The sequence below is a fragment of the Calidris pugnax genome, unplaced genomic scaffold (assembly GCF_001431845.1).
Source record: "Calidris pugnax isolate Ruff unplaced genomic scaffold, ASM143184v1 scaffold41, whole genome shotgun sequence".
Taxonomy (NCBI): domain Eukaryota; kingdom Metazoa; phylum Chordata; class Aves; order Charadriiformes; family Scolopacidae; genus Calidris; species Calidris pugnax.
Genome location: NW_015094509.1, coordinates 18,335,300 through 18,362,343, shown reverse-complemented (window position 1 = coordinate 18,362,343; position 27,044 = coordinate 18,335,300). Strand labels below are relative to the sequence as shown.

The window sequence follows — 27,044 nt, the reverse complement described above, 5'->3', positions numbered from 1 at the left end:
AGAGCTCCAGCAAGGGCATAAATTAATGGGAAAGATATCCCAACCAGGCTGCTCCTGGCAGAGTTTCAGCCACGTACAAGGCCTCACCTTCTGCACCACAGCAGCAGGAACTGGTACCCCACTTGACGTGAGAGTTGAAAGGATGCTCTAAGCATCCTGCAGAACCTGATTGAACCTCTCTGAATTTGCCCTAGCTCACCTCAGAAGAGAAAATTCTTAAATTTAAGTGCAATACACAATTTTTTTTAAGAAAACACCTGCTTTATGTGTAACATATACACACGTATACATAAAATTTGTATGGAAGCTACAGTGTGCAATTGGATCCTGAGGTAGAAAACATCTGAAGATTGTTAAAGCTTTAAACAAGCATTCAGCGATAAAACATCTATTGCTCAATTAAATTAAGTCACTCAGGCGTCCAGGCAGCTCTTCACTGACATTTTCTCAATAGAGGATTAAATAGTCAGATTTGACTACCCTATAATTACTTTATTCTTTAACTATCTACCAGTGAGTCCCAGTTTCCATAACAACCCAGAATTTTAATTTAATAGCCAAGCAGAAGCTGTAGAAGTGGCACTCATTCAATATGTGCATTTCTTACTTTAATTAAGGTGTCGTTAACGTATTGCAGATAGCAGCACTATTGCTGCACATACAGTGACCCCTGCATGAAGTCAACATTCGTCTGTTCGCAGTTGCTCTGTTTTTTCTTAAAAAGAACCAAACAAATGGTACATTTTGCCTTTTTGAAATGGGTAATACTATAAGCTTGAAATCAAGGACTTGGATCTTCTTTGTTTGTGTGCTTCCTAGCCTTTTTATGCACCAAAAGGCAACTAAATGCTATTACTGAACTGGAAGTCCTCTTTTCATCAGCGTAAATTGTTATTCAAGAAGCTGAAAGGCCCAGATCTCCAATAGACAACAAGTTTAGGAGAAATTAATCAGGGCACAGTCAGACCACTAACCTTTTTGCAGCTGTACCAGCACTAATGTTTGTGCAGCTGGTGTGAGGGACAGGCCAGAGAACTAATCCTTTTTTTGCTGGCTGATTTTTCAGATGGTTTTTTCAGCTGGAAAACTGTGCTCTTGGGAGCTGGGAGATGAAGGCAAAGAGGAGAGAGGGGACAGGATCCAGCTGGGGCTGCTCTGGAGGCAGGGAAGCAGCAGCACTATCTCCAGGGTCTTCCCCACCTGTACTGACATGGGGAACATCACTCCATACCTCTTCAGCCTTTCTGTGTCCCCCAGGGGACCTTGTGGAGCAGCACAGTTCACGGGAGATGCTCCCTTTCTGGCAGGGTAAGGATCCTACCTGTCCTATACTTGGTTGAAAAGCAGGAAGGGGATTTCCCTTTGTTTCACAGCAGTCAACAAAATTTAGCTTAGAACTTTTTAGCAGCTGATACTGCACTTACCATGGTGGATAATGCTGTGATCCATCAATTTCTGCACCAGTTTAATTGCCGTCTCTCGATCGGAGGCCTCTTTATGGTCAATCAGCCAGTCGATCAGCTCTTTGGCAACAAAGCAGTTTGGGTACGTCTTGAGGTGGTGACGCCGATCTTTAATGACCTTCTCTTCATGCAGTCGGAGCCTGGGGGTCAAATCACCCATGAATATCATGTGTAAAGACCCTTTGTAACTAGCAAGACTGGGACAAGAGTGGAGCAGAGGCACCCAAGCCCTGCTCACAGGACGGGCTTTGCTGATGATGGATGGAAGAGTCTTGGTCACATGTGCAGTGCTGGGGTCTGACCACCAGGCAACCCACAGGAACCATCCTTTCAACTTTAAACCCCATACTTGGGAAAACTTGTTTTCTGCTCAGTGGAAAAGATTAAAAAATGAAAACAGCACAGAACACGAACCCCATTAAAATACTTCCAGCAGGTCAATTAAGCTGTCAATAATTTGCAATTAATTTTCCCACATTACCATTAATACTTTCCATGTTACTCTTTTATTTTGTGGTATCACTGATGTAGAATTCTTTTTCTTAAATATCTTTTTTTTTTAGTTGCAGTTTCTTCCTTGCTTGGGTAACTGCATTTTGCCTCCAGCTGCACAACAAGCATAGCATTTATGATTCAAAATTCAGGTGCAAAGCTGTTCCAACACAATGTTATCTAGCATTAAAAAGTTGCCTCCTACGCTAAATAAAGAGAAACTGATTTCACACTCAGGAAACCATTGGTAAATACTATCATTCTGCAAAATCTCCCCCATCGTCTTGAAAACAAGTTGGTTGGCTGGTTTTGAGGCACTTGGGTCAGAATGCAAGATCCTGCCTAGAGTATTACCTTATTAGTAAAGGTTCTGGAGTTCTGCATCTTTATTTTTAGTCATTTTTTTCCAAATAAACAAAATGAGTAACATTATCAATAAATTAATGGATAAAGGTTTTTAAAAGGATTTTTTTAAGTTTTCTGCTTTTTTGTTTCCATTTCAATTAATGAATTTAATAATACTGTTTTTATAGTGCCATGTCTATACAACAGTTCTGAAGAAAGCATAGAAACCACAGCACTATGCTCCTACCACAAACAGAAGTATTGCTGTTCATTTTAAAGTGGCCGGGATCCTACCTTGTAGATACTCTTACTGATTTCAAAGAAATTCTGAGTAATACTATAATAATAATTGTAGGGGGCACAACTATCTATTTCCTAGAGAGGGAGACATACTGCAAAAGGGTGTTCACGTGAGCCTAAAGAAGCACAGAGCAGGAGCCCAGTCATAAGACCAATTTTCCTCTCAATGTGATTCCAGTGTGAAACAATCATTTCTCTTTGGAATCAAAGAAGGTGGAAATATCTACTGAAAACAGTGAAGAAAATATTACTAAGGCTTTAAAAAAGGCTTACATAGGCTTCTACCTAAAAATAGTAGCAAAGCAATGTTTTTGTCTTTCAGCATTTAGCCTTGAACTGCACTGGAATGCCTAAACTGTGATATGAATTCAAAGCCAGCTTTGAAAACATCATTAAAAATGAACACTTTAATATTAAAAATACTGATAAATCAGATTAGTATTCTGGAAAGAAGTGCTAATAAATATCCCATGCATTGTGAAATTCTCTGAGCGAAAATACCTTTGCTTAAAGCATATTTTCCAGATGTGCTCTAGCAGCTGTTGCCATACTTAGAAAGAAAAGCCTACAGTTTTAATTATAGAACATGCAATTATCAGTATGTCTGACTGAGCTTTAAATTTAAAATATATTCCAGGTTCTGTTCATATTCATCCAGTCTTATGTTGCACAATATCTGCAAGAACAAAAATAGGGAAAGACTGTATAACACATATGTAGGCGGCTCAACCCACCTGTCAGTCACCGGTGTGAGTCTAAATGGATGGAGTTCATGTGATACAAGAGGGAACCCCCCTTCTAGGAAATTCTTTGTCCAAACCCCATGTAGGGGTTTGTCAGAAGTGGCCTGGTATTCCACAAACAAGTCAGTAGCCAAAAGCCCCAGAACTGAGTATTTATGTCTTAAATTCTGATTGAAGGCTTTCCTGCACTTGGTGGGCTTATAAATATTTCAATTTTTCTTTCTTTCAAAAGACACGTGTTCCCACTACAACCTTTTTCCTCGCTCAGAGCACTTACAGGATCTCACTTTTTGCCTATATCCATAAAACTCACGGAAATCTCATTATCTTAATTATCTCCACCCACTTGCTGAAGTGGATCCAAATTTGCTAAGAGGTTACGAAATCATGAAGTCAAACAGAGCATGACCACATAGGCAAGAAACCTGAAAAACCACATTTATCCACAATTTCCAAATGGAAGTGGGAACTTCTTATGTAGTCTATAGCAGTTGTATCCACACTGAATTATGTCCAGGCTAATTTATTTGGAATAAAGATCAGAAAGGGAATTCAGATTTTGTCCCTGGTAGTGTATGCTGTTCTCTCTGTCGGGGCTCCCTCACCTCTACAAACCTGCTAAAAATCAAACTGTATGGAGGAGAAGTAGCTCAATAGATTGAAGTTGCACCTAGTGTAAACTACAAATATAAATGCCTCAGGTAAAGTTATTGAGCTCATATTGCAGTATGCAAATCAAAAGTTTAGGCAGGAATTCTAAAAATGTGTCCTTGTTCAGAAATATTTGTCAGGAGCCAAATCAGATGGGATAAAAAGGAACAAAATGTAGTGCTGAATGCTATTATACACTGGAAGCAACGCTCAAGTCAAGTGCTGAATTCTTTTTCCCTTGGCATTGGGAAACAGGCTTCTCACCAAAAGACCTCGATGTTTTCCCTTTATGTAATATTAATCATTTTCTGTCAGCTAGTCTGCATGAGGATTGGAAAAGACCTAACTTGACAACAGTCACATTTCTCTCGCCAGAAGAAGTTTTTCTCAAGACCTGTTTAGAAGGATTAGTTCACTGACAAATCCTGACCAGTTTGAGGGGAAAAGGAGGAGAAGAGAGAGGGCAAACAACAAGGGGTGGTGAGAGGACACCTTGATTCAACAAGCCTTTGAAAAGTTGTCCTTCTTCCTACAACTGAAGAGCTTAACACCAGAAAACGATCTTGTGTACATCATCTGTATGTAATTCCATGTGTTATTTGAGATTACCTGCCAGATTTTGCACCTGGGGCAACAGTCTCCCCTACTCACAGAAAACAATATGAGAACTAAAGCATTTCAGCAATTGCCTGTGAACTGTCACAGGCATATGCAAACTTTTAATATTCACAAATTGATATTCATGGCTCTTATTCATGCTTACAACAAATACAGACAGTCTGTATTTGCAAGCACGTGTGCCAGAACAGTTTTCTTGGGGGCTTGTCTAAACAGGAGCTGCTCCTAATTAACAACATGTAGGGACTCTTACTCCAAATAGAAGTTCCTTCCTCCTGTGTAGCATGGAATGGGCTAACCCGGAACACCCTGCTCCTGCTTTGCAGTGAACGTGTTCAGAGCTAATCAGGAACAATGTGATTTGTTGAGAGGCCATTATGCATTTTCTTTGCCAACTGTCAGAAAAGTCATGATAATGGAAAAATCAGAATCTTTGCCGAGAAATGAAGAAGCAAGCGCTAATTTGGGAAGAAATTGCTCTCGCACCTACATGAAACTTGCATTTTGTTTTCCACCAGGGAAATTATGTGTTTTGAAGTTTCTTGCATTTTTTTCTGAACCAACGGGTAAGGATTTTGCAAAGGCAGTGTCTGCACAAGAGTCTAGCTTTCCTTTTAAACCCCAGAAAAGCCAGCCTGCTGGCTGAAGCCTGCAATGATGTCACCGATTGGACCACAGTCCAAATATCTTACCTAGCTATTTCCCTCTGTTAAGTCTAGTAGTTTGTGCTTGGCTAACATAGACCTTGCAGAGCACCATCTAGTCCAGATTTCTATGCATGAAAAGACAAAAAGCCTCCTGCTCTTCTTGGTAATTTTCTGAATAATTCATCTACCATTTCCAAGTACATCCTATATAGTCCCTATGTTTATCCTAGCAAGGATCAGTAAAAATGCGCAGGGAACAGGTTGGTTCCTGGCAGTCAATAGACAACATGGTATGAAGACTTTCATGTTGTCCTCCACTCATTTACCACTTTTAATCTTCCTGAAGAAATCATACACACCCATACATATGCATATATCATAGAATCATAAAATCATAGAATAGTTTGGGCTGGAAGAGACCTATATGGGCAGAAAAAAATATGTTGCCAAAGACAAGGACAATTCACAGTGGCTAAAGAGCATGGGTTTTCCACACCTCTTCTCAAGGGACATCAGAGGTGCTCTGCTGGCAGGTAGAATTGCCCCTTTCTGTTGGAAACAGAACAGGTTTGTATAACCCAGAGGTCACAAAGTTTAGCTGTTTAGCTGTTATGACCTGTCTACAGGTAGATACTTATGAAGGGATGGCATTTTCCAAAGTGTCTCACTGACTTCCAAGCATAATTGCCACTGGAAGTTAAAACTCACAGTCAGATGCAGACCCAATTCATTACAAAATAAGTGAGCATATGGCAGTATTTGTTTATATATATACACACCCAGGAAAATACAGAACTATGTGAAATGTTCTTTGCACTAAAATTTTGCCTTTGCACTGTCAGCAAAAAAAAAAAAATAGGTCAGTGAAGGCATAAACTTTGTACACAGAGGCAATCGTGAAGATACTCTGCAAACGTGATGTGTATTGCTGGGACAAGCATTTCCAGCTGGGCTTGCCAAGTCTCAGCTGAAGTGTCAGCGGTTCGCCACTGCCTGTTCCTCTTTCTATTTATGCTGCAGCTCTGCAATCACTCAGTGCTGTTACTTGATATTCACAGGAGCTAAAATACCCTTTAAAACATGGGGTCATACTGGAAATAGGATGAAGATATTTCTGTGTTGGTAACTGTGGAAGAGAAGGAATTCTACCATCCAAAATAGGGTTTGAGAGGGTATCTTCAAAGCAGCTCCTGATATCAGTTCTCATCACTGTCTTTATCTCCACTTTTTTGCCCAGAGCCATGTTGTCAACGTGAGGAGATGCCAGAACACAGAGCCAGATACAGAGATTTCAGATAAACCATCTCTTGGCACACTGCAGAGGAAAACCCCAAGCTTCCAAAGAAGTGACGGTCTACCAGTGCTCCTGTGGCTTTAAATGTAACATTGGGGCTACCTCTTTTAAGAAACCTTTTTTTAATAGAAATGCAGAAGGTAATAAGGTCACTGAGCGTGCACCGAGAGTGCATAGAGCCATCCCCAGTACTCCTGACACCTTACTAACACCAGGGGGGGTCAAAGCAATCTCTGGGGAACAGACCCAGGCGTGGTGCAGGGTCTAGGATGAAATCAAAATGATGTCTCTTCTAGACACTCATCCAGTTCACAAATTCAGGCTAGAAATTCAGACCCACAGCCTCCCTGGTGAGTACTCTATGCTGCAGAGGAAATTAGGTCTGTGTGTTTGTATTGATCTGTCATAAAACTGGAGACCACTTGCAAAACCAACGTTTATATTTTTAAACCTCAAGGGTGTATAATCTGAGCCTGTATCTGGTCTTCATTCAAAGCAAGGCAGCATAACATTGTGGATCTGGTAAAAGAATGATTGTAAATAGGATCTTTAGGTGACTTTTATATCAAGTTTTGGAATCTTCATGGTGGTATTTCTCTAGTGATTGTCTCCATAAGGGAAAGGAATGTGCTCAGTGGACTGCTGACTCCCCTCCACTTTTCTCTTTAGGCTGTGATATACCCACATGTGAGGGTAGTCTACCTGTATCAGCAAATCAGAACAATATTTGTTCACCTCTCTTTTTCAGGAAGCAGGAAAACTTGCAAGGTATCTTGCAAGGTTACAGCTCAAACAACACTTTCTCCTCATGTCCACAGGAAGCTGTGAATCTCCCTGCCCACCAAGCCATTTCACCTTCATTTCTTTTTTAATCAAAATGTGTAGAAACATGAATAATACTTCCAGCTGTCTGCACACTTGAACCTTGAGAGCTTCTGTCTCACTGGAAAGCATAAAACTGAGTTTTACAAAGACGAAAACACAAAGTGCAGGTAGGTTATTACTTCACCTGTTCCTAGTCATAAGGAAAGTAGAAGCCTGCCTGTCTCACTCCAGCCTCTTGCCAGGACTCACAATTCTCCTCCTCTATAAGGAAGTCAAGTATAATTGTGCTCCTTATTTATGTGGGAATGAGCCCTAGGGCATGGGACAACTGCATGCAGGTCAAGGTCTATGTGACACTACTATGTGGATCCCCAAAAGAACCGATGTATTTTTTTGCTGAAAAACAAGCTATCTTTGCTTACGTCCATCAACCAGGTTTTATTCACATTATTTTTCTGTGTCTCCATTGCAAGGATATTGTTAGGCTTACTAAATCAATAAATACTGCGGGGACCAATTTTCTTGGGAATGTCTTCCCAAAACTAAACCGAAGACTTCTATCTTAACCTCAAAAATTTCCAAGTGGAGACCAAAAACCACAGGACAACTGTTAGAGACATCCCTTGACTGGATTAACGCAGTAGCCAAAAGCCCACCAGCTCTCATGGACTTATGCTGAAAATCACTCTCAATAAAGGAATTATTTTACGGATAGAAAAATGCAGTGTAGGGCTCCTGGGAGGCCAGTGAAAATCAATTGTGTCAGGCAACATATACCTGTTATCTCAGAAACATAGTTTGAAGAGGTGAATGTTCCTTTGAAATGCTACACGGGACAAACACAGGGCAAATACAGGTAAAACAGCCCAAGCCCTACTGCTACAGCTATTCCCACCCATCCATCTCCTGCAGCATCTGAGGAAGAGCAGATCCACAACTCCAGAAAGCACTGCAGTACTGACCAGGTTTGCACTGCAAACAGCAAAAAGGTGTTATCTGCCCAGAGGTAACCCAAGACATTCATGGGAGAACTGAAATTAGCCAACTGCCTTATCTCAAGTGTAGTTGTGACATTTGTCCCACCCTGTCAATGAGTGACAAATAGTTTTCCTGAGACGTTTTATGGCTTTGGGTAACCCCTGATCTCAAAGTCCTTCCAGGCATGGCTTCTCTCAGCCTGAGAACTGCAGACCTGCAGGAGCTCTTCTCCACGATATTTTACACTCCTCAGAGGGTCACCAACTATTTGCTCTCCTTTCAGTGGTCCTTGGCAACCCTGCTGAAAGCAGGCAAATGATTTTCTGCCTTCATCATTAACAATGTGTCATGCCGCAGTAACATATCATTTTCTTTTAGCAATTGTTTTCCATCTCTACGCAAAACTCTTAACCAACTACTGTGCTGCGTAATCAGAGCGTCATTAAGCAAAAATAGCCAGTACCTGACAGGCAATAAAATGAGTAATAAAATACTTAGTGCTATGTACTATTGTTACCAAAGAGAATTTTATATTGAGGCTATGATTCAAGATTTTTTCATCACTTCCAACAAATATGTAGGTTCATCTTAAAACGACTCTTTTAACATACAGTATGTTGTATTAAAACCATCACACTTTATCTCTTCCCGTTGTAAATTAATAGCTTCTTTTGTTTAAGTTTAGTGTAACTGCATTAGTGGGCTTTTTTTTTTTTATTTTGAAGGAAGCTGTAAAAGCAGCAAGTTAAAAAATTCTGTATTTAATTTCTTTAAATAGAAAACTTATTGACATATTTGGGCACTGATTTGTGCTGTTTTTACCTCCTATGGCTGGCAATACCACAATATACAGGATGTTACTCTGACAGAAGATTGATTCAAGGGAGTTTTTTCCACTGTCTTCCAAAAGTTTATTGAAATCCAGTGACTGACCACTAAATTGTAAAATAAAATTGGAACTGATGCAAATTTTTAAACACTGAAAGTAATGATCCATTTGACTGGATCACCTAGAGGTGATTAAATTGTTAGTGGGTGACGTTCACAGTGTAAAAATAGAAATGCAGGAACAGGTGAGACTATAAAATGCAAGGTCGTGCACTAACAACAAAATGCTCTGCTGAAAACTGAGAACTTGGAGACTGAAAGCAACAGAGAGTAAGAAAGAGCTGAATATGCAGTAGCTAAACTTTCACTGGCAACAGGCTACCAACAGGCTGAGACCATACTAAAACCAAAGGCAATCGTAGGTTGTGCTCACAGAGGTGCTTCCAGAAATGATGGGAAATCCAGCTGTTCATGTCATTGTATATGATACTACAGGACATCATCTAAATATGGCATATTGTTCATGCCATCCTCATTCAAAAATGATAAACTCAAGGAGATGCAATGAAGCAGCACTATGCTGGTATGAGAAAAGATGAGCCAGTCTCATGAGCAGAGACAAAAAGATACCGGCTTGGGAGTCTAGCCTTATCTAAACAAAAAGTGAGAGGAACAGAATTGTCTATAATCTGTCAGGTGAGTTAAAAGCAGACTATAAGATAAGCTATTGAAGTGATGCTGAGGGATCCTAAGCTAAAAATTAGACAAAGTTTTGGAGAAAAATTTTCTAATTGTTACTTGAGGCAAAAACGTAAATAACTTTTAGACAACTGTAATAAATATACCAAAGGATTATATGTTATAATATTCTGCAGAAGACTTTCCACTCCTGTGTTTTATAATTACATGACTTCCACTGATTTCTACAAAAAACCTTGGGAACACTACAGGGTGGAGGAGTATCAGAGGCTGGCCTTTGAACACACTTCACCAGGACTTGTAGTCTTTTTGAAAGTCCTGTTTTATGTCAGCTGCAAAGAAGAAAAGTTCAAGTGCTGTCTATTATTAAGACATTTGTTATTTATATTAAGGTTTTTAGTAAAACTGGGTATGCAGAGACATACAGACATTCTTCATGTGCTTGCCAAAGCACAGGAGCTGTAAGTACATGGAACGACGTCCCTGTTTGTGAGCCTGCCTCCACGTTTCTGCAACAGAGTATTGCTTGGTTTTCATTTTTACTTTTCAAGCATACAACAGTCCTTATGGGGCTGACAGGAAGGGTAAGTATCTAACTGGCCTGTCTGTATCGTACGGTCAACACCAAACTAGTGGCTTGTTTTCCTCCAACATCTGAGGGAAATGCTATGACCTTTGCAATGAACAAATGTGTCAAAAACCGAGTGGGGATCTGCTGTGCAGAAACGCCATCAGTTGGCGAGCAGCATGCAGGGAGGCCGAGGGCCTGGTCTGCTTCCTTGCTAAATCAACGCGTAGAAGCCAGAAGGATCTGCAATAGCAGAGGGTCCCTCTGCCAGCTCCACAGTCCAACTCTGCACTTTACCCCTGAGTGAAGTCTCTACATGTCTGTACTCGGTTGGCTTTCCATGGGCGACACCTACTCATCCCGCGGAGACACAAATCACCGAGTTCGCAGGAACCTCCAGCTCCTCAACTGAGATCTTGTGAAGCTACCAGAAAAAACCTGACTGTATAGTCATAGTCACCCTCATCTTGTTCAAGCCTGGAATTTGTCTAATTTTATATAGCGGCATATGATTTTAAAAAAAAAAAAAATTACTGAAATAATATAGAGTATGCAATTACTCAAGAAAATAAATCAAAATAGAACAGAATCTAAATAGACTCATGTTACAGACTTTTTCAGTTCCCTTAAGTTGTCATGTTTGCTTAAGAAAAACATTGCTTTGAGTGTAAAATATAAGCCAGTATGACCTTCACAGCCAGCTGGACACAACAAATCAGTATAATCCTAATTAACATTCTGCTCATTTATATGTTTTTCTTAAAGAGAAACACCCAGTAAGGTTTCACTGTGAGCGCCAAATGAAAAAGAAGAAAGGAATCACCATCTACAGTGAAAAAAATGAAAGATGTCTCGGGAAGCTACTGATTGCCCCAAACTACACTGAATGAGTTCCAAATGCATACATGCCAAACGGTAACAATGATTTTACTTAACAATTCTGCAACATAATACTACTGGATTCGTTTTTTAAACACGGAAAGGGTTACTCTCTGACATAAATGTTTTAATGATAAAGAACCATCCTATCTGCTTTACATCTCTTTCTTTATCTAGGTCATACAGACACATAACATGAAGAATTACAGTATATGAATTTAAGGGGATTACTCAATGGCATGAAGTTACTCAGTGCTTAAACTCTGGCAGGCTAATGAAGAACTTCATCATTAAGGAAAATGTATTAATAAAAATCCTAGTAAAAGCCTAATTCTATTTAAAGGATTTTAGCCTGGGTATGGTTTCTTTAGATGAGCTCAGCAATTTTTTACATCTGACACATGATAAGAACAGATACACAGCTGCTGCATAACCACTCTCTGTGAATAGTTCCTTCTGTCAGGACGCTATCAAGGATCTTGTCTTGTTTGATTTTTAAATGTTCATAAGTAGATGAGCTTTGAGAAGATAAATATTACAGAAGTGTTCTTCCTCTGCTCTTAACATTAAATTGAAATTTTCCTTCAAAATAATAAATAAGTCAATACAGAGCCCAGAAACGTTCTGCTGCTCTACTAAACATCTTGCTCCCATTGCCGGGCCATGTGTTTGCCATTTCTCATTCTAGGCAAAAAATTCTCTCTCCACACATGCAGAAAGCTCAGTGGACAGGTATTTATGTGCTCCGACAATAAATTCAGACTGTGACTTCGTACTGCTTTAATTGCTCAGAACATGCACCCTGACCAGTATGCACCAAGTAACGGCACCAGCTTTACATACGGGATCTGCTTCAGCTGCACGCTGGCAGGTTTAGATGACAACAGTATGGTTGTGTTTACAGCACACTCCAAACTCCGGGTCAGGCCTGAACTTGAATCCAAAACACATGTTGCACAGACAGTTAGGGAGAGGCTTTAGACAGGCAACAGGACAAGAGGAGGTGAGAGGTGAGGGCCTACACTGTGCCTCTACACATTCACCTATCATCGGTGTGAATGGCCCAACACCCAACGCTGTGTTAATCCTGAATCCAAGTCATTTACTCAACACAAGCCTTAACATCACCTGCCCTGAAGAAAGGCGGGATCCGCAGGAGCCTGGGTATGGTTGCTCCCCAGATGGTGCCAATGACCATGGTTGGGCAGGAGGTCCACAGGCACTTCTTGTTGTAGCTACCCAGACACGTGGAGACATGATGAAGAGCATGCCAAGGTTTCATCCATTACTTGCCCTGGCTACCAACGCACAATACAAACAGTGCCAATTAGGTCTAAATTTGAACATAACTACAATGAGTTTTCTGAATGCTGGACGATACAAGATTTCGGTCCATATGTAAGTTGGCTGTACATATAAGAACTGCTGAAACTGGAAAAAGGCTTGTGGCCACTGAAGACATGAAATCATTGATCAAGTAGCCAACACCTTTCTGTGCCTTTTTCCACAGGTCTATCCCTTTCTGAGGTGGAATACCGGTATTTTACATGAAAAGATATGCTGTGTACAGTCTTCAGTCTGCAAGCAAAATGTCACAATTTCCAGTCCATTGGATCTTTTCCTTAGCCACTATATGCTTAAATAAATTCTCCTCTCCGTGTTTATTGTGCTTCTCCTAAACAGTTTACGCAATCCTTTTTTCTTCCTCCTTTGCCCCAGTAATGTGTTCCTCAAGAGTACCGTTGTTACTGGCCTCATATAAACTCAGATGTTCCATATTCATCAGAATAGAAATCAACACAGAGCACAAACATATTTCATGTGAAATTATGTAGGATACACTGTTTCAGCTGGTATTGATTTATAGATTTAACCAAAAGACGTCATACGAAGTTCTTAATACATTAGTTTGGAGCAGCTCTAGCCCCTCTGTAGCCAAACAAAGTGAATGCAAGTAATTATCTTTCAACCACCACTGTTTGATTCATTACAGTAGGCCCAAAGTATAGTACTTGGAAAAACACCACTTTATAGAAACCTAAAATGACTGAATTTTCCCCCATTATTGAATATTTTTAAAGGATCTAGGCCTTGCAGCATTGTGCTGAAGCACAACGGCATACAAAGAAAGCAACAAATCTCATGTCCTGTTGGTGTTGAAAAAAAATTACTATTTTCAAAGCAGTGGGATAACGGTTGGGCACACGCCTGATTTAATCATGTCTTTGATCACATCTGTAAAGGCAAGGGAATATATCTCATTACCTTCCAAATGGATTATTGGATGAGACATGCCTTTCCAAGGGAAGAAAGTGTTAACAGTTCCAGTATCTTTTTCCCTCAACACGGGACTGAAAACCCACTTTCCACAAGCAAAGTTGGAGCTGCAGGACTATTGAAAAAATGGAATTTATGCACACAAATAAACTCCCAAACTGGGCCCACTGTGCACAGTGTGAGAGGATCGAGAGTGCTGGATCTGTTTGCTGTGTATCGCTGTGCAGGCAGGGGGACAGAGGAGCAGGTGGCTTGCCCTGAGATTGCTGTTCCTCTTGTAATGCCAACATGAGTAATGCCAACACGATGTAATGCCAGCAGGTTTTCTCACACTAATGTGATCTACTGGCCTTCCAGCATGTGTTACTGTGTACACTGCCCCCAATCTTTTCTCTCTTCTCATCCTTCAAGGACAGATACAAAACCACTATGTTCTAAGTATGTGCACTTTGGGTTCTGTCCTACAGGTTCTTAAGAAATGGATCTACAGATAAGCTCACAGATACCTTGAAAAGCTCTCTTGGTGGCAGGAAGAGTTGCGATGTTGGCATCTCATGAATGTCACGTGATCTCGGGTAAAATCCTGGCCTGTCTTAAGACAGTGCAGTCAAGGAAAACAGGTTCTCACCTTTACATCTTCAGTGATCTCAGTGGAAACAGAGATTTCAAAAATTCTTGTCATTCATTTGGAAATTGATGCACTTCTTGTACTTAAATTTGCTTGAAAAGTTGGACAATGTGAAAGGAGGGCTACTGTCAATCACTGCATCCATTGTACGAGCTCACCCAGCTGATTTTGCACTGAAGTAGGTTAGGAAGTATTCTCAGCAGCCCTCCCACCAATGCAGCTGAGTGGATAATGATCTCTGCTTACCAGCCAGTAACAAAATGCTGATAACATTGGCAACCACAGCTTAAAGAAGACATCACACTATGCCTTCATGAAATACAGAGTAAGCCAGGTTGGGAGGGACCTCTGGAGGTTATCTGGTCCAACTCATACTGAAAGTTAGTCCAGTTAGTCCAAGTTGCTCAGGGTCACGTCCAGGCAAGGTTTTAGTATCTCTGAGCTTCTCTGGGCCCTTATTCCAATTTTTCACTTACCCTCACTGTGAATAATTCTTTCCAAATATCTAATTAGAAATTCCCTTGCAAATTTTGCCTACTGCCTCTTGTCCTAACCCTGTGCACCTTGGAAAAGACTCTGTCCCTGTTTCCCTACAACTTTCTCATTTAAGTAGTTGCAACCAGCAGTAAGATCCCCTGGAGCCTTCTCTTCTCTGGGCTGAGCAGACCCAGCCCTTGGCATCGCCTTGTACATCACGTGCTCCAGCCCAAACCCACCCCGAGAACCGGCCTTCCTTGGGGCTTGCTTCTTGTACAAAGACACCTTTTTGCTGTCTGTTTTAGATAATAGCAGAATTTTGCATAAATTAAGGTTAAATAAATAAATTAGAGTTATTAAAATAGTCTTTTAATAAACCTTGCTTTATTTCTTTTGTTCAGCATGCTTTTAAGAACCTACTTTTATCGTCTTGTCTAATTAGACCAGCAGCAATATGATACCGATGGCTCCTATTATGGAGTCATTTTTCTTGTCACAGTTCTACTTATTAATTTGACCTCATCTATGTCTACCATTTCCCAAAAGACTTGAAAGGTCTGAGTTTGTCCAAATGCTATTAGTTTTGAAAATACTTTAATTGTCCAAGACAAGTCTTTAAGTTTCTAGCCCCAAATAGTTCTCAAAATGGTATTTGTACAAACTGCTTTGGGATTTGTACATATAATGCTGCTAAGAGCTTCACATCACAGTCTCCCACTGTTTGCACTGACCAAGCAGCAAAACAGCCATTTAAGCTAGGAGCTACTCTTTCTACATCTTAGTAAAAAAAAATTTAATTTCAGCTAGAGGAAAGTATAAGTTAATTACATCCTGAGCATCAGGAAACAATTAACAGCTTTCTATTATATCATCCTGATTTCTAAGCTATACAATTATATGCTACTGCAGAAAAGGATGTGTAATTATCAAGAGAAGGATCTTTTCTGCAAAAAATGAAAGGAAATTGTTCCCCCACTGACAATCAGTGCTATAAATAATGCGTAGCTAATATCTTTTCAGAAGCCATTTCCATTATTTGCAATCCTAACTTTGAGTGATGTGTCTCACTTCTCTGGAGATATTCAAAACCCGCCTGGCTGTGTTCCTGTGCAACCTGCTCTGGGTGAACCTGCTTTAGCAGGGGGATGGACTTGATGATCTCTGAAGGTCCCTTCCAGCCCCTACAATTTTGTGATTCTGTGATTCTGTGTTGGCCATGTGCTGACAGATTCTCCTCCCAAAGAGGATAAGTGCTGGACTCTAATTCCTTCCACAAACACTCACAACTTCAGCTTCCTGTGAATATTCTGCAATACTCATTGGAATGAAATTAAGAATCATTGTTTTTATGAACCATACGGTAATTATGCCTTGTGTTTGGTTTGTCTCTTAAATGAGAGCTGGGAATGGCTTGTGAAAACAGAAAGGAAGACACGGGCTTTCTTTAAGCAGCCTCAAGGCTTTAAAGACATAAGTAACGATGTGAAGAGCAACAGATACAACATACAAACACTCCATTTTAACTCTTGCCAATAAACTCATTTGGCCCAATATGCGGGAAAGTAGTGCAAACACAGAGCCAGTGGGTTGTACAACAGTTCAGCTGAATGTTAATGGAAACATGATGGCAATATACCCATTTTGGCAATGGCCCTTAGTGTGCGAAGCAATGAAAAGGAACCCGCGGAAATCTCCACAACTCCAAGTTGAAGGTCACTGTGCCAGGTGGCAGCTGTGTTACTGGGAGTGGGAGAATCCTCTCAAACCAGGTAGATCATACCCATTATGTCCTTATATAAGGACAAATATATGATAGTGTTAGTGCTGCTTATCAGCAGAGAACTTTGGTTCCTGAAGATTCCTCATGCACCTCCAGGACAGCCACACCTCTCTCCCAGAAACTTAAGGTTCTGTTCCAAGTTCTCCTTCTCTATTATCTTACACCTCAAGGTTTCTTCTATGCACTATCCTTGACAAACATCATCTTATCTAGCTGGAAAACTCTTGGAAAGATAATTTCCACAGCTCTTGATCTCAATAATGTTGCCCATCTCCCTGATTCCTTCCACTGACGACTCCTCTCGCATCAAACACAGTACTACACATGCTTATCTTCACTTTCAAGCTCCACCTTCACTATCACCGTCTCTCAGGCGGTGTTGGCTTTCGCTCTGACCAGCCATTTAGTTCCAGTTTTGCCATTCAGTTTTAAATCTTCAAGTGAGCATCTTTCTGCTTGCTGCCTTAATCCACAGGAGGCACCCTCACTTAGACACCCTCAGAGCTGTATGGATGCCGTCCCCCAAATCCAGTCCAGTATTGCTATGATCTCTACAAAAAACCTGATGTCTAAACAGGGGCTGGGCAGAGGAAGAATGGGTGAAAGGGGTGAGAAGGGGCTAATAGTGTAGCTGCACTTTAACATCAGGGTTCAACTCCGTGAGAAGCCAATATTGCTGTGGGGTCCCCCAGTAAAAGGGGGGTCTGTGGAGCTCCTCATCCCCTAACCCAAGGCCAGCTGACCTTATCCCCCGCACTGTCACTAGCACTCGTTTGTGATGATGGTAACCTGGCTGAGCTTCCCAGACTGCTCACCACGGAGCTGGACATGCACCAATGCAGATGCACCAGGCCAAGCAGCAGCAGGCCCGGTCCAGGGGAGTTGGGTGGCCCTTTTCTGCAGCAGCAGCTAGACACATCGGCTCAATGCTGCTGTAAAACCCACAGCATGACCCACAGTCCCCTGGTTCTTCACAGAAACCAGAAAACTCTCACCTGCCTGCAAATCCCTGTGACACAGCTGTGGTAGCCCATGTAATCACCCACACAATTGCAAGGAAATGGAGAATTATGGCCTTGTTATGTGAAAACCGGCTTCTATATTTACTCTGAATTAGCAAGCCCAATCAGGCATATTTTTTAATTATTTGTAAATGCACCTTTGAGATCTGAATGCATTTACTAGATTGAGGCGCTGTTAAGAGGCAAACTATGAAGACAGTAAAATTATAGGGCTGATAATTAAGGTAGGGTTCTGAAGCAGCACTGTGGTGTGCTAGTCATATAAATTACATAGTACAAATTTTAAAACATCTGACATGTCAGTGTTTGTCTCTATTCATGCACAATACCCTGACAAGAGTGCAGAAGCAAAGGTAAAAACCTTGAAAAAGAAATAATCCAGGCAAATTGCAAACATAGTTTCTATTTAGTCTCAAGATGTGCACTGGGCATTTAAATTCCACATGATTTTTATAGTCTATCTTCTACTAGAGTCTGATTTGTTTTAATGGAAATCCAGTAGATGTTTGACCCATGTTGAGTTTAGTTTAGGTAAATTAAGCACTGAGGGGGTGGCCAAGCAAACCCCGCAGTGCCTGCTGCCAACGTTCCCACTCTCTGTCCTTGACCACACGTTTCTGCTGGCTCCCTCACCCCAGTGCTGGCACCAGTCTCACCTCACGCTGAGCCTGTTTAGAAAGTTAAATTTATCTTATTTGGCTTCAGCTGCTTTAGTTCCCTGAACTTCTGATCCCAGACAAACGCCAGCGTGCAGTGCAAGGGCAGTGATAAGAGCGGGGCACCAGCAGCCTGCACTTAGATCCACTGTATCAGAAAACCACAGCCTTAAACCAGTGACATGGGGTAAGGCAGCACACATTTCTCCCCCCCTTTTTTTCAAAGAAAGCTTTTATGTGGCCGTGCGGTAAATTGGTTTGTAAAACTGACCCAACTGAAACATCAGCCATCTAAAAGCCCTGCAGGTATCTGTGTGGTGATGGTCCAGAGATGCATAAGCCAGTCCGAAGGAGAGAATGCACAGAGGAGGGAACCAGGAAGAAGAAACACCCATGTTGGTGTGTGTACAAAAAAGAGAGGACCACTGCTTTCCACAGCAGTACTAGCCTGAAGTTTTAGCCATCCAAACTATTAGCCCGCTCCACTTCTCTAGCTCCAGGCGTCCCTGCGTCCCTGCAGAGCTGTACCATGACAAAGAGCTAAGCTGAGGAGCAGAAAAATACATGTAAGAGAAGCAGACCTGCTGATGATCACTGCCTGAGGAGGCTCCTTTGGCTTCACAGGTTCCTCTACAGCCTGAGTGAGCCTGTGACACAGTCTGTGCGTTATCTTTTCCCTTTCTCCATACTTCCGTGCAACTCAATGCCTGATTGCACATTGTATTACATCCACTCCTGCTATATAGCACTCTCCTGGTAGTGTAGGTTTAAATATTTCATTTTTCTTTAACTCTGAGATCAGTTTTATTCTTTCTGCTGCAAGTAGTAAAAGCTTATGCACAATAAAATCATTTCTCCTTAAGGCCAAAGGAAAAACATGGGATTCAAAGAAAAGGTCAAATGTCCAAAGAGTTAAAAAAAAAAAATTAAAAATTAAGTCGTGACTGTTCTTGGTATTTATGAAATTGATTAAAAATCCCTTCTCAGCTTTCCTTCTGCTAGCTAGTGCAGGAAAACTGCCTTTGTAAATCTGTCTCCTCATTCTATTATCATGTAAACATAGAATCATAGAGTTGTCTAGCTTGGAAGGGACCTTTCAGATCATCAAGTCCAACCATCAACCTAACACTGATGAGTCCACTGCTAAACCATGTACCTCAGCACAACATCTACACATCTTTTAAATACCTCCAGGGAAGGGGATTCCATCACTTTCCTGGGCAGCCTGTTCTAATGTTTGATAATGCTTTTGGTAAAGAAACTTCTCCTAATATCCAATCTAAACCTCCCCTGGCACAACTTGAGGCTGTTTTCTCTCACCCTATCGCCTGTTACTTGGGAGAACAGACCAACCCCCACCTGGCTACAACCTGCTTTCAGGGAGTTATAGACAGTGATAAGGTCTCCCCTCAGCCTCCTTTTCTCCAGGCTGAACACCCCCAGCTCTCTCAGCTGCTCCGCATAAGACTTGTGCTCCAGACCCCTCGCCAGCTTTGTTGCCCTTCTCTGGACTCTCTCCAGCACCTCAATGTCTTTCTTGTAGTGAGGGGCCCAAAACTGAACACAGTATTCAAGGTGCAGCCTCACCAGTGTCGAGTACAGAAGGACGATCGCTTGCCTAGTCCTGCTGGCCACACTATTTCTGATATAGTCTGTTGGCCTTCTTGGCCACCTGGGCACACTGCTGGCTCATGTTCAGCCAGCTGTTGACCAACATCTCCAGGTCCTTTTCTGCCAGGCAGCTCTCCAGCCACTCTTCCCCAAGCCTGTAGAGTTGCATGGGGTTGTTGTGATCCAAGTGAAGAACCCAGCACTTGGCCTTGTTTAACCTCATACCATTTGCTTCAGCCCATCGATCCAGCCTGTCCAGATCCCTCTGCAGAGCCTTTCTACCCTCAAGCAGTTCAACACTCCTGCTTAGTTTGATGTCATCTGAAAACTTACTGAGGGTGCACTCGATCCCCTTGCCCAAATCATTGATAAAGATGTTAAATGGAACTGGGGCCCAATACTGAACCCTGGGGAACACCACTTGTGACCGGCCACCAACTGGATTTAACTCCATTCACCACCAACTCTTTGGACCCAGCCCTCCAGCCAGTTTCTTACCAATCAAAGTATACCAACAGTCTTCGTCGAAAGCAGTGTAACTAAGGAACCTTGTGAGACTGTGTTCAAATAGGTTTAAGCTGTATTTAACTCCAGTGGTTTATACATTAAAAATGTTTAAAATATATAGTTGATGTGTTCCACTCTTGCTTAAGAAAACAAAAACCAACAGCCCATGACTAACATGTGAAGTGCATCCTTATCCTTTTCTGAACATGGTACCCAGAGCTCCCCACCCATCCCAGCACACACAGTATCACCTCCTCATCTCCACGCTTGGGGGGTATTTTTCTGTGTTTTTGGGATGCCACTCTTGGGTTTGGTGCCTGATCTCCCAAACCAGAAATCCCAATATTGACAGAGTCTCATTTCGGTTCCTCAAGTTCTGTGGCTTCACCCAGACCCTCTCTTGCCAGCCAGAGCCCGCTACTGCTGCAAGAAACCGCTACCAACTGCAGCCAAGATTTCTGTTACAAAGGCTTTATTTTTCTTCTGAGCATACAGTGCCTACCCCTGCCAGGACTTGATAATTAGCTCAAATTCCTAGGTGCTATTGCTACACAAATAGTAAATAATGACAAGCAACAGGAGGACTTCTCTGCCATGGTGCCAGCTGACAGCCACTGCCCCCACAGGAGCAGTGATCGTGCAGTAGCTGCAAAGCCAGATTGCCTTTGTCACATTAATTCTGCCTTCCTTGCATAAGCATCAATATCAGAAGTTTCCTTTACCTGTTCATGGGAAGTTGCTCTAATGTAAAATAATTAAGAAATATTCTTGTACATGTTACCCACATCTAGGATCCTTTGCTTGCCTGCTGATCTCTGCTAACCTGAGACTAAAGTTAATGATTGACTTCATCTGGAATGGAATACATAAAATATACAGTACAAACCACTCGTACAACATCCGCCTTCTTGTGTATATAGCGAAAGAGCCATCGCTATTTGCACACGTGTTGTAAACTACTTGATCTCTGAATTGTGCTCGAGGAAAGCTGCTGACAGGAATAACTGAATTATTAGAAGGCAGAGCTTCAAGGAAAGAACTGAGCAAACAAAAGTCTTACATCTTGATTTCTAGAAATGCTGAATAGCCACAAACTTTGCTGAAGGACATAAGAAATTCCTGGCCCAGGAATACATGTCACATGTGTGTATATATATACACACAAATATATATACCACATACATCCTATATCATATATCATATATACATGCATATATGTATGTATCTGTGCATGCATGCCTATATATACATGTGACACTTGGTGTCCTTAAAATTAGTACAAATGGGCAATACTGAAACATGAGAAGGTGCATCAAGTATCAAAGATTCTAGAAAAATGAACATATTAATCTGAGAAGCACATACTTTTTATAAAATTTAAATAATTTGTATTAAATAAAATATATAATTGAAAGTGTTGCAATTAGGTAGAATTAGCAAGAAACTTCTTGATTTCAGAGCACTTCATTTTGCAGCTTTACCAACCTTCACTTTCAAACCTTTTCTTTCAGTGTATTTATTACTCTGGTGGAACTCCACAGAGAAGATTGCAAATTTTTTGGTTGCTTGATTTTGGAAAACAAATTAATGAAAGTGAAATTATTTGGACAGAGAGTTCTGGAGCACTCTGTTCCACAGAGATCTGATGATATAATCTCCTGTGTCCTATCCGCCCCAATGAAGTCAGCAGAAAAGAGCCTTCCCAAGTTAAATGACAGAAAACTATTTTTTCAGGGCTAGTTTTGAGCCTGATCAGTAGCTCTTGGCTAAAGAAAATGCAACCGCTGGTGGAGAACTAAGCAAGTTGCAAGAACATGGTGCAGGTGGTGGAAAGCACAATAGCCCTTTAGGTGGAAGTACAATATTAGATTGTCTTAGGCAGACCAAAAAATCTCATCTATAAATGGCGCGTGAGTTTCCTAATATCTGAAGACTGGTCAGGATCTGACTTGAGAGGAAGTGACCTCTAGACAATTCTATGTCTTAAATCTTTATATTCCTTTTAGTGTATAATCTTACACAGCTGTAGTAGCGCATCTCTAGAGTCTTAACATACTTTCAAACACAGATAGCATTTAATAAATTATATAACTATATGGTTAATATATTCCTATATTATAGCAATACGTTAACGTTAAGGCTCTCTTGATTACATATCTCTAGAAACATTGTTATGTGCCCTGGGTTCTTTGCATCTTAGAATGCCAATGAACTTTTGAACCCTACCACTGTGAAGAAAGGTTGACTATTTATTGCCCAGAACAAGAAAAATAAATATAGACCTGTAGGTGCTATCATCCTTCAGAAGTTAATGACTCTGAAAGTTATGCACGCCAATATATTAAGAAGTTTTTTTTAAAGTGATAATCCTCCTGAAGTGAGACCTTCCCAAGACCACTGAAAACTGGTTTTGACTTTTCTCTTGCAGCTTCAAAATGTACAGCTGTTTATCATACAAAACCTCTTTTGTAAAATGAAACTCATATACAAACTCTAATAAAAAAGCAAACAAATTTCTGTTGAACTGTATCTTGCATTTTGTCTCTTCTGAAAGACAGAAAAATCTCTAAGAAACATGTCTCCTATTTTCCTAAGCAGAAAGAAAGAAAATGCTGAATTATAAGAACTATTCCATCAAAATCACTGGCTCATCTAACAAGTTTCCTAATTATTTAATCAACTATTTAGCAAAAGTGTGACTCGGGAAACGTGTTGTTTTGTGTAAAGGCTGATGATAATGAGGCATCCAAAATGTCTCTGCAGACATTAAATGTCACTGAAGTTACACCTACCACAGAGAACCACACCGTATAGACAATGGCAATTTCTGATTTAAAAGAAAAAATAAAAGTGCTCTTTTAATATTGCCGTTTGGTCAACTGAAGCCTGAAGACACTTTGAATGACTAGCCACATTTTCTGCAAGAAATGAGGGACTCTTGGGAGATATTGGTGACAATCCAGCATCAGGAAGCAATTAGCAGACAAGGAAGATTTCAGACACCCCTGACGTGTAAGACAAGCAGCCAGCAGGTGTATCAATACATGTGCATTGACACTCCTTTCAGTTGCAAGATCAGTTCTAAGTTAATGCTCAAACCCAGACAGAGATACTTTAATCCTTCTGCTGAACAGTGCTGAAATGGGCACAAACTCTTGCCTTGGACTGGGAGGGAAATGAGCTTGCTTCCAATAAAACTCTTATTGACTTCAGGAGCGCTGTTATGTGTTCCTGTTATTATTAGGCTTCCAACAATGACTATCCAAAGCACTAAGGCCGTGGTACCTTCCTTCAGGCACACCTGGCAAGACAGAGGAAGCTCAAGTACATTTGGTTCCCTGGGGCTGCCCCCAGGCAGGTGTGTGCAGGCAGGGACATAGGGAAGTGGACACTTTGAAAGGCTCTCCCGGCCCTCAGGAAGCTGAAGGCCTCATGACCCTTTTGAGCACTACTCATGGTTACTTTAGGGGAGAGGTCCATATGGGTCACTTGTAACCTATGGAGCCTTTGAAGGGCACCTCCATTGCAGCCATCCTCAAAAGAAAGAGCTCACCACCGAACAGCTATAGTCTCTCTGAAACTGCAGCAGAACAGGGAGAAGAACTGGGTTGTTGGGTGGTTGGAGCTCTCAGGCAGCCAAAGTCTCAGCAGTTTGTTCTTGCAGGGCCATCAGTGCACAGAGAGCCTGCACCTGGATCATGCCCATCCCATCTCTCGGCTTGCCCTTCCTAGTCTGCATGGCAGTGAGAACCTGCCAAAAGGCTGTTCTGAAGTGCCCCACTGTTGAGATCTCCAGCTTTGTTCCATCAGGCTATCAGCCTGGTAATTTAAAGGCTCACCAAGAATCAAACTTCCAAAGTCCTCACTTTAAAAAATATGTTTCTATTAACCAAGAGTTAGGTATTTGTTTAGCCAGCTACTCAGTATAGAGGCAAAGGACAGTACTGGATGTAAAAATTTACCATGTTTGCTAAAAAGTAGCTCAAGTTCCTGTTTCTTTTTCCATAAATTACTCCACTCATGGACCAGGATTTATATCACGGCCTCATCTCCCACAAACTGCTCATGACTGAAGCTTCCAGGTGCAAGCCCAGAGCAAGTATGTGCCAGAAGCCAGCTCCTCAGGTGCCAGCAGCCATAGCACACACTGGGGCAGAGGCTTAGATCATAAGCAACCGAGGGACAGTGGCAAGAAGGAAAAAAGTCTTTGGCCTCCTCCTCTCCCTCCCCTAGCCAGCGTGCACTTGCCTGGGAAGGGGCAGCAGGCAGAGGGCTTCCATCCCCACTGCTGGCACTGCCCCTGTGCAAAGCCAGGCTCACCAAGGTGCTGCTCAGGTGCCTTCAGCCCTCACTGCACGAGGAAGACCCTGCCAGAGAGGGACAGATGTGCAGCAAACAGGCCACAGGAATGGGGTCCATGAGGCAACACGTGAGGCTGAGGCAAGACAGGCAACAGGAACTTTGTAAAGAATCTAAATCAAGCAGTTCTCCTAAGTATTTGAGCTGACACACGTGCTGTTTGGTGTAGTACGAGAGTGCTTTAAATACCTGCCTTTGGTTGGGTTTATGTAAGCAACACCCTGCTCGCCGTTTCATTTTACACTTTTACTCCTAAGTTATGCGTTCACCTCGCAGTATGCAACACTTGCTCGTGTGCACTTTCACCCAAATACACCCATAATCACCTGTCTGGCTGCATCACTCCCGCTGGGGGCTTATCTTGCATTTGTAAGCATCACTAAGAATAGGGTACAGTGTGTTTCCTTGAGTGCATGTGTGTGCTGGTTTTCTATCATCTGTTTGCCTGCCCAAAGGCTGCTGAGATAGCCTGTCTTTGATCCTGAAAGCCCTTCACGTTTTCATTTAGTCTTAACAATTATACACTTATCTTGGACAGGAAAAGGGAAACCTTAAATGCAGGGTTGGCTAAAACTTGTCTACCGGCCAGTTTTCTATCAGATATTTTGTGGCTTTTTATTGTCTGGAAAACTGAAGAAAACTAACCCTTTGCATAGAGTATCCTGACAGAGAAACAGAACAAAGCCAACAAAAAACTGGGGGAAGAAAGACAATTTTGGGTGCAGTTTCACAAGACAGTTCCAGCTGACCCAACAGCTCACAGCTGCCAAAATGGGAGATGTCGCTTCTTCTCCACGACCTCCTCTTCTTGCTCCTGGCCCTGCATTCCCACCATCTATCTCCTGTGGGTTCCAGCAGTCAGCAGATCAGAAAACTAACCTGCCACCAGATCTCCACATTGGATCTGCTCCAAAGAAGTACAAGAAGTACACGAGCAGGCAGGAGGGAGGAGGTGGGACTACCCAGCCAGGAGCAGGAAGTAGGAACCAGGTGAGGGGGAGAGCGGATCTCCCCATTCAGCAGTAGCTAAACATGCAGGCTGGGCTGGTCATGGAACCACAGTCCAAGGAGATCCAGGCCACTTCCTACAGATTTCAAGGGAATGCATGGCCACAGGTAACTTCACAGGATGGGAAATAATTATGTTGTATCTGTAGATCATCTTGCCCAAAAATAGCCCTGTGTTTAATTACCTAAATAAATAAGACAACAAATGTCATCCTTGATTGTGATACTAATGAGCTGATTCTAGGAGCCAGATTTGTTGAAGTTTCCTCATTCTTTTCCTTAGGGAAAGAATGCAGAGCGTGTGCTTTTACACTTCCTTATAAGATATATATATAGACCTAATGTGATCTTAATAGAAATTTTGTATTAGCCTTCAATCTTCAATTTCTAGTGAAATTAATTAGGAACAGGAGGATTCTTATCAGGTACCTGGACGAACAACTCAGCACTAAGTCCACCCTGCAGAGCCTGTGTGCTGGTGCACCCTGTCACCTTAGGCTTCCCTTCAGGCTACTTTGAAGAGGAATCTCAAGCTTGGAGCAGACATTGGTGTGTACGGGAGCCAAGCCACTAAAACAAAGTTTAGTCCCCAAACATGGATACCACTGGTGTGCATCACAGGGTCCTTACTATGTGGATGTGACCAGTAACAATGTTAGTGTCTGTACTAGAAGCAATGATGGCATCTCTCAAATCAAGCAACTTTTCTATAATTTTGCAGTGTTTTTCTCACATTTGAGCAAAAAGTTCAAAGAAAATTCAAGCAAAAACGAGAGGGAAAGAATTTCTACAATCTCTTTCAATTTACACATAAAACACGCAATAATAGGATTTTTCTTCCTGAATCACGAGACGTTCCATCAACAAGCCAAAAGCCTTAACATTTCTTTTTCTCTTCTGTAGTGCATGGGTGCAGATGGCATACTAAATACATCGCAGAAATTTAAAATTAACTGAGTCAGGCATTTTTGTTAACGGTTTCTGTGCTGCACGGAGCTCCAGTCGCACAGCACTGTTAATTACTGCTGGTGCGGACAGTAGGGATCCCCTTCCATCTGCTGGGACCAGCTGATGCAAAATCCAAACGAGCCCTTCGGATACGGAGCCCCCCTTGAGTGCCACCGCCCGGCAGGGCTGCGGGAGCCGGAGCGCACACGGGGGCTGTGCGGGAGCGGTTCCCTGCGCTGTGCTGGTTTCTCGCTGGAGCGCCGAAACGCGAGCGCTTAGGGTTTGTTTGGGTTGGTTTTTTTTTTTTTCATCTTTAAAGATGCCACTCTCCTGCTGCATCGCTTGATGCCTTCAGGGACCCAGCAGCCTTGCCCCTTGACGCCTCCAATCCCACGCAGGGAAGCAGAGGTGCCCCGGAGCAGAAGACCCCCGAGGCGGTGA

The 27,044-nt window shown here is 42.0% G+C and overlaps 1 protein-coding gene across 1 annotated transcript in view; it reads right to left on the bottom strand.

Moving 5' to 3' along the window:
* DEPTOR (DEP domain containing MTOR-interacting protein) overlaps positions 1-27,044 on the bottom strand; it is a 74,741-nt gene that overhangs the window by 47,261 nt on the left and 436 nt on the right. The window contains exon 2 of the mRNA XM_014965593.1: positions 1,425-1,603. Coding sequence (XP_014821079.1) covers positions 1,425-1,603 — 179 coding nt within the window. The remainder of the gene's footprint in view (positions 1-1,424; positions 1,604-27,044) is intronic.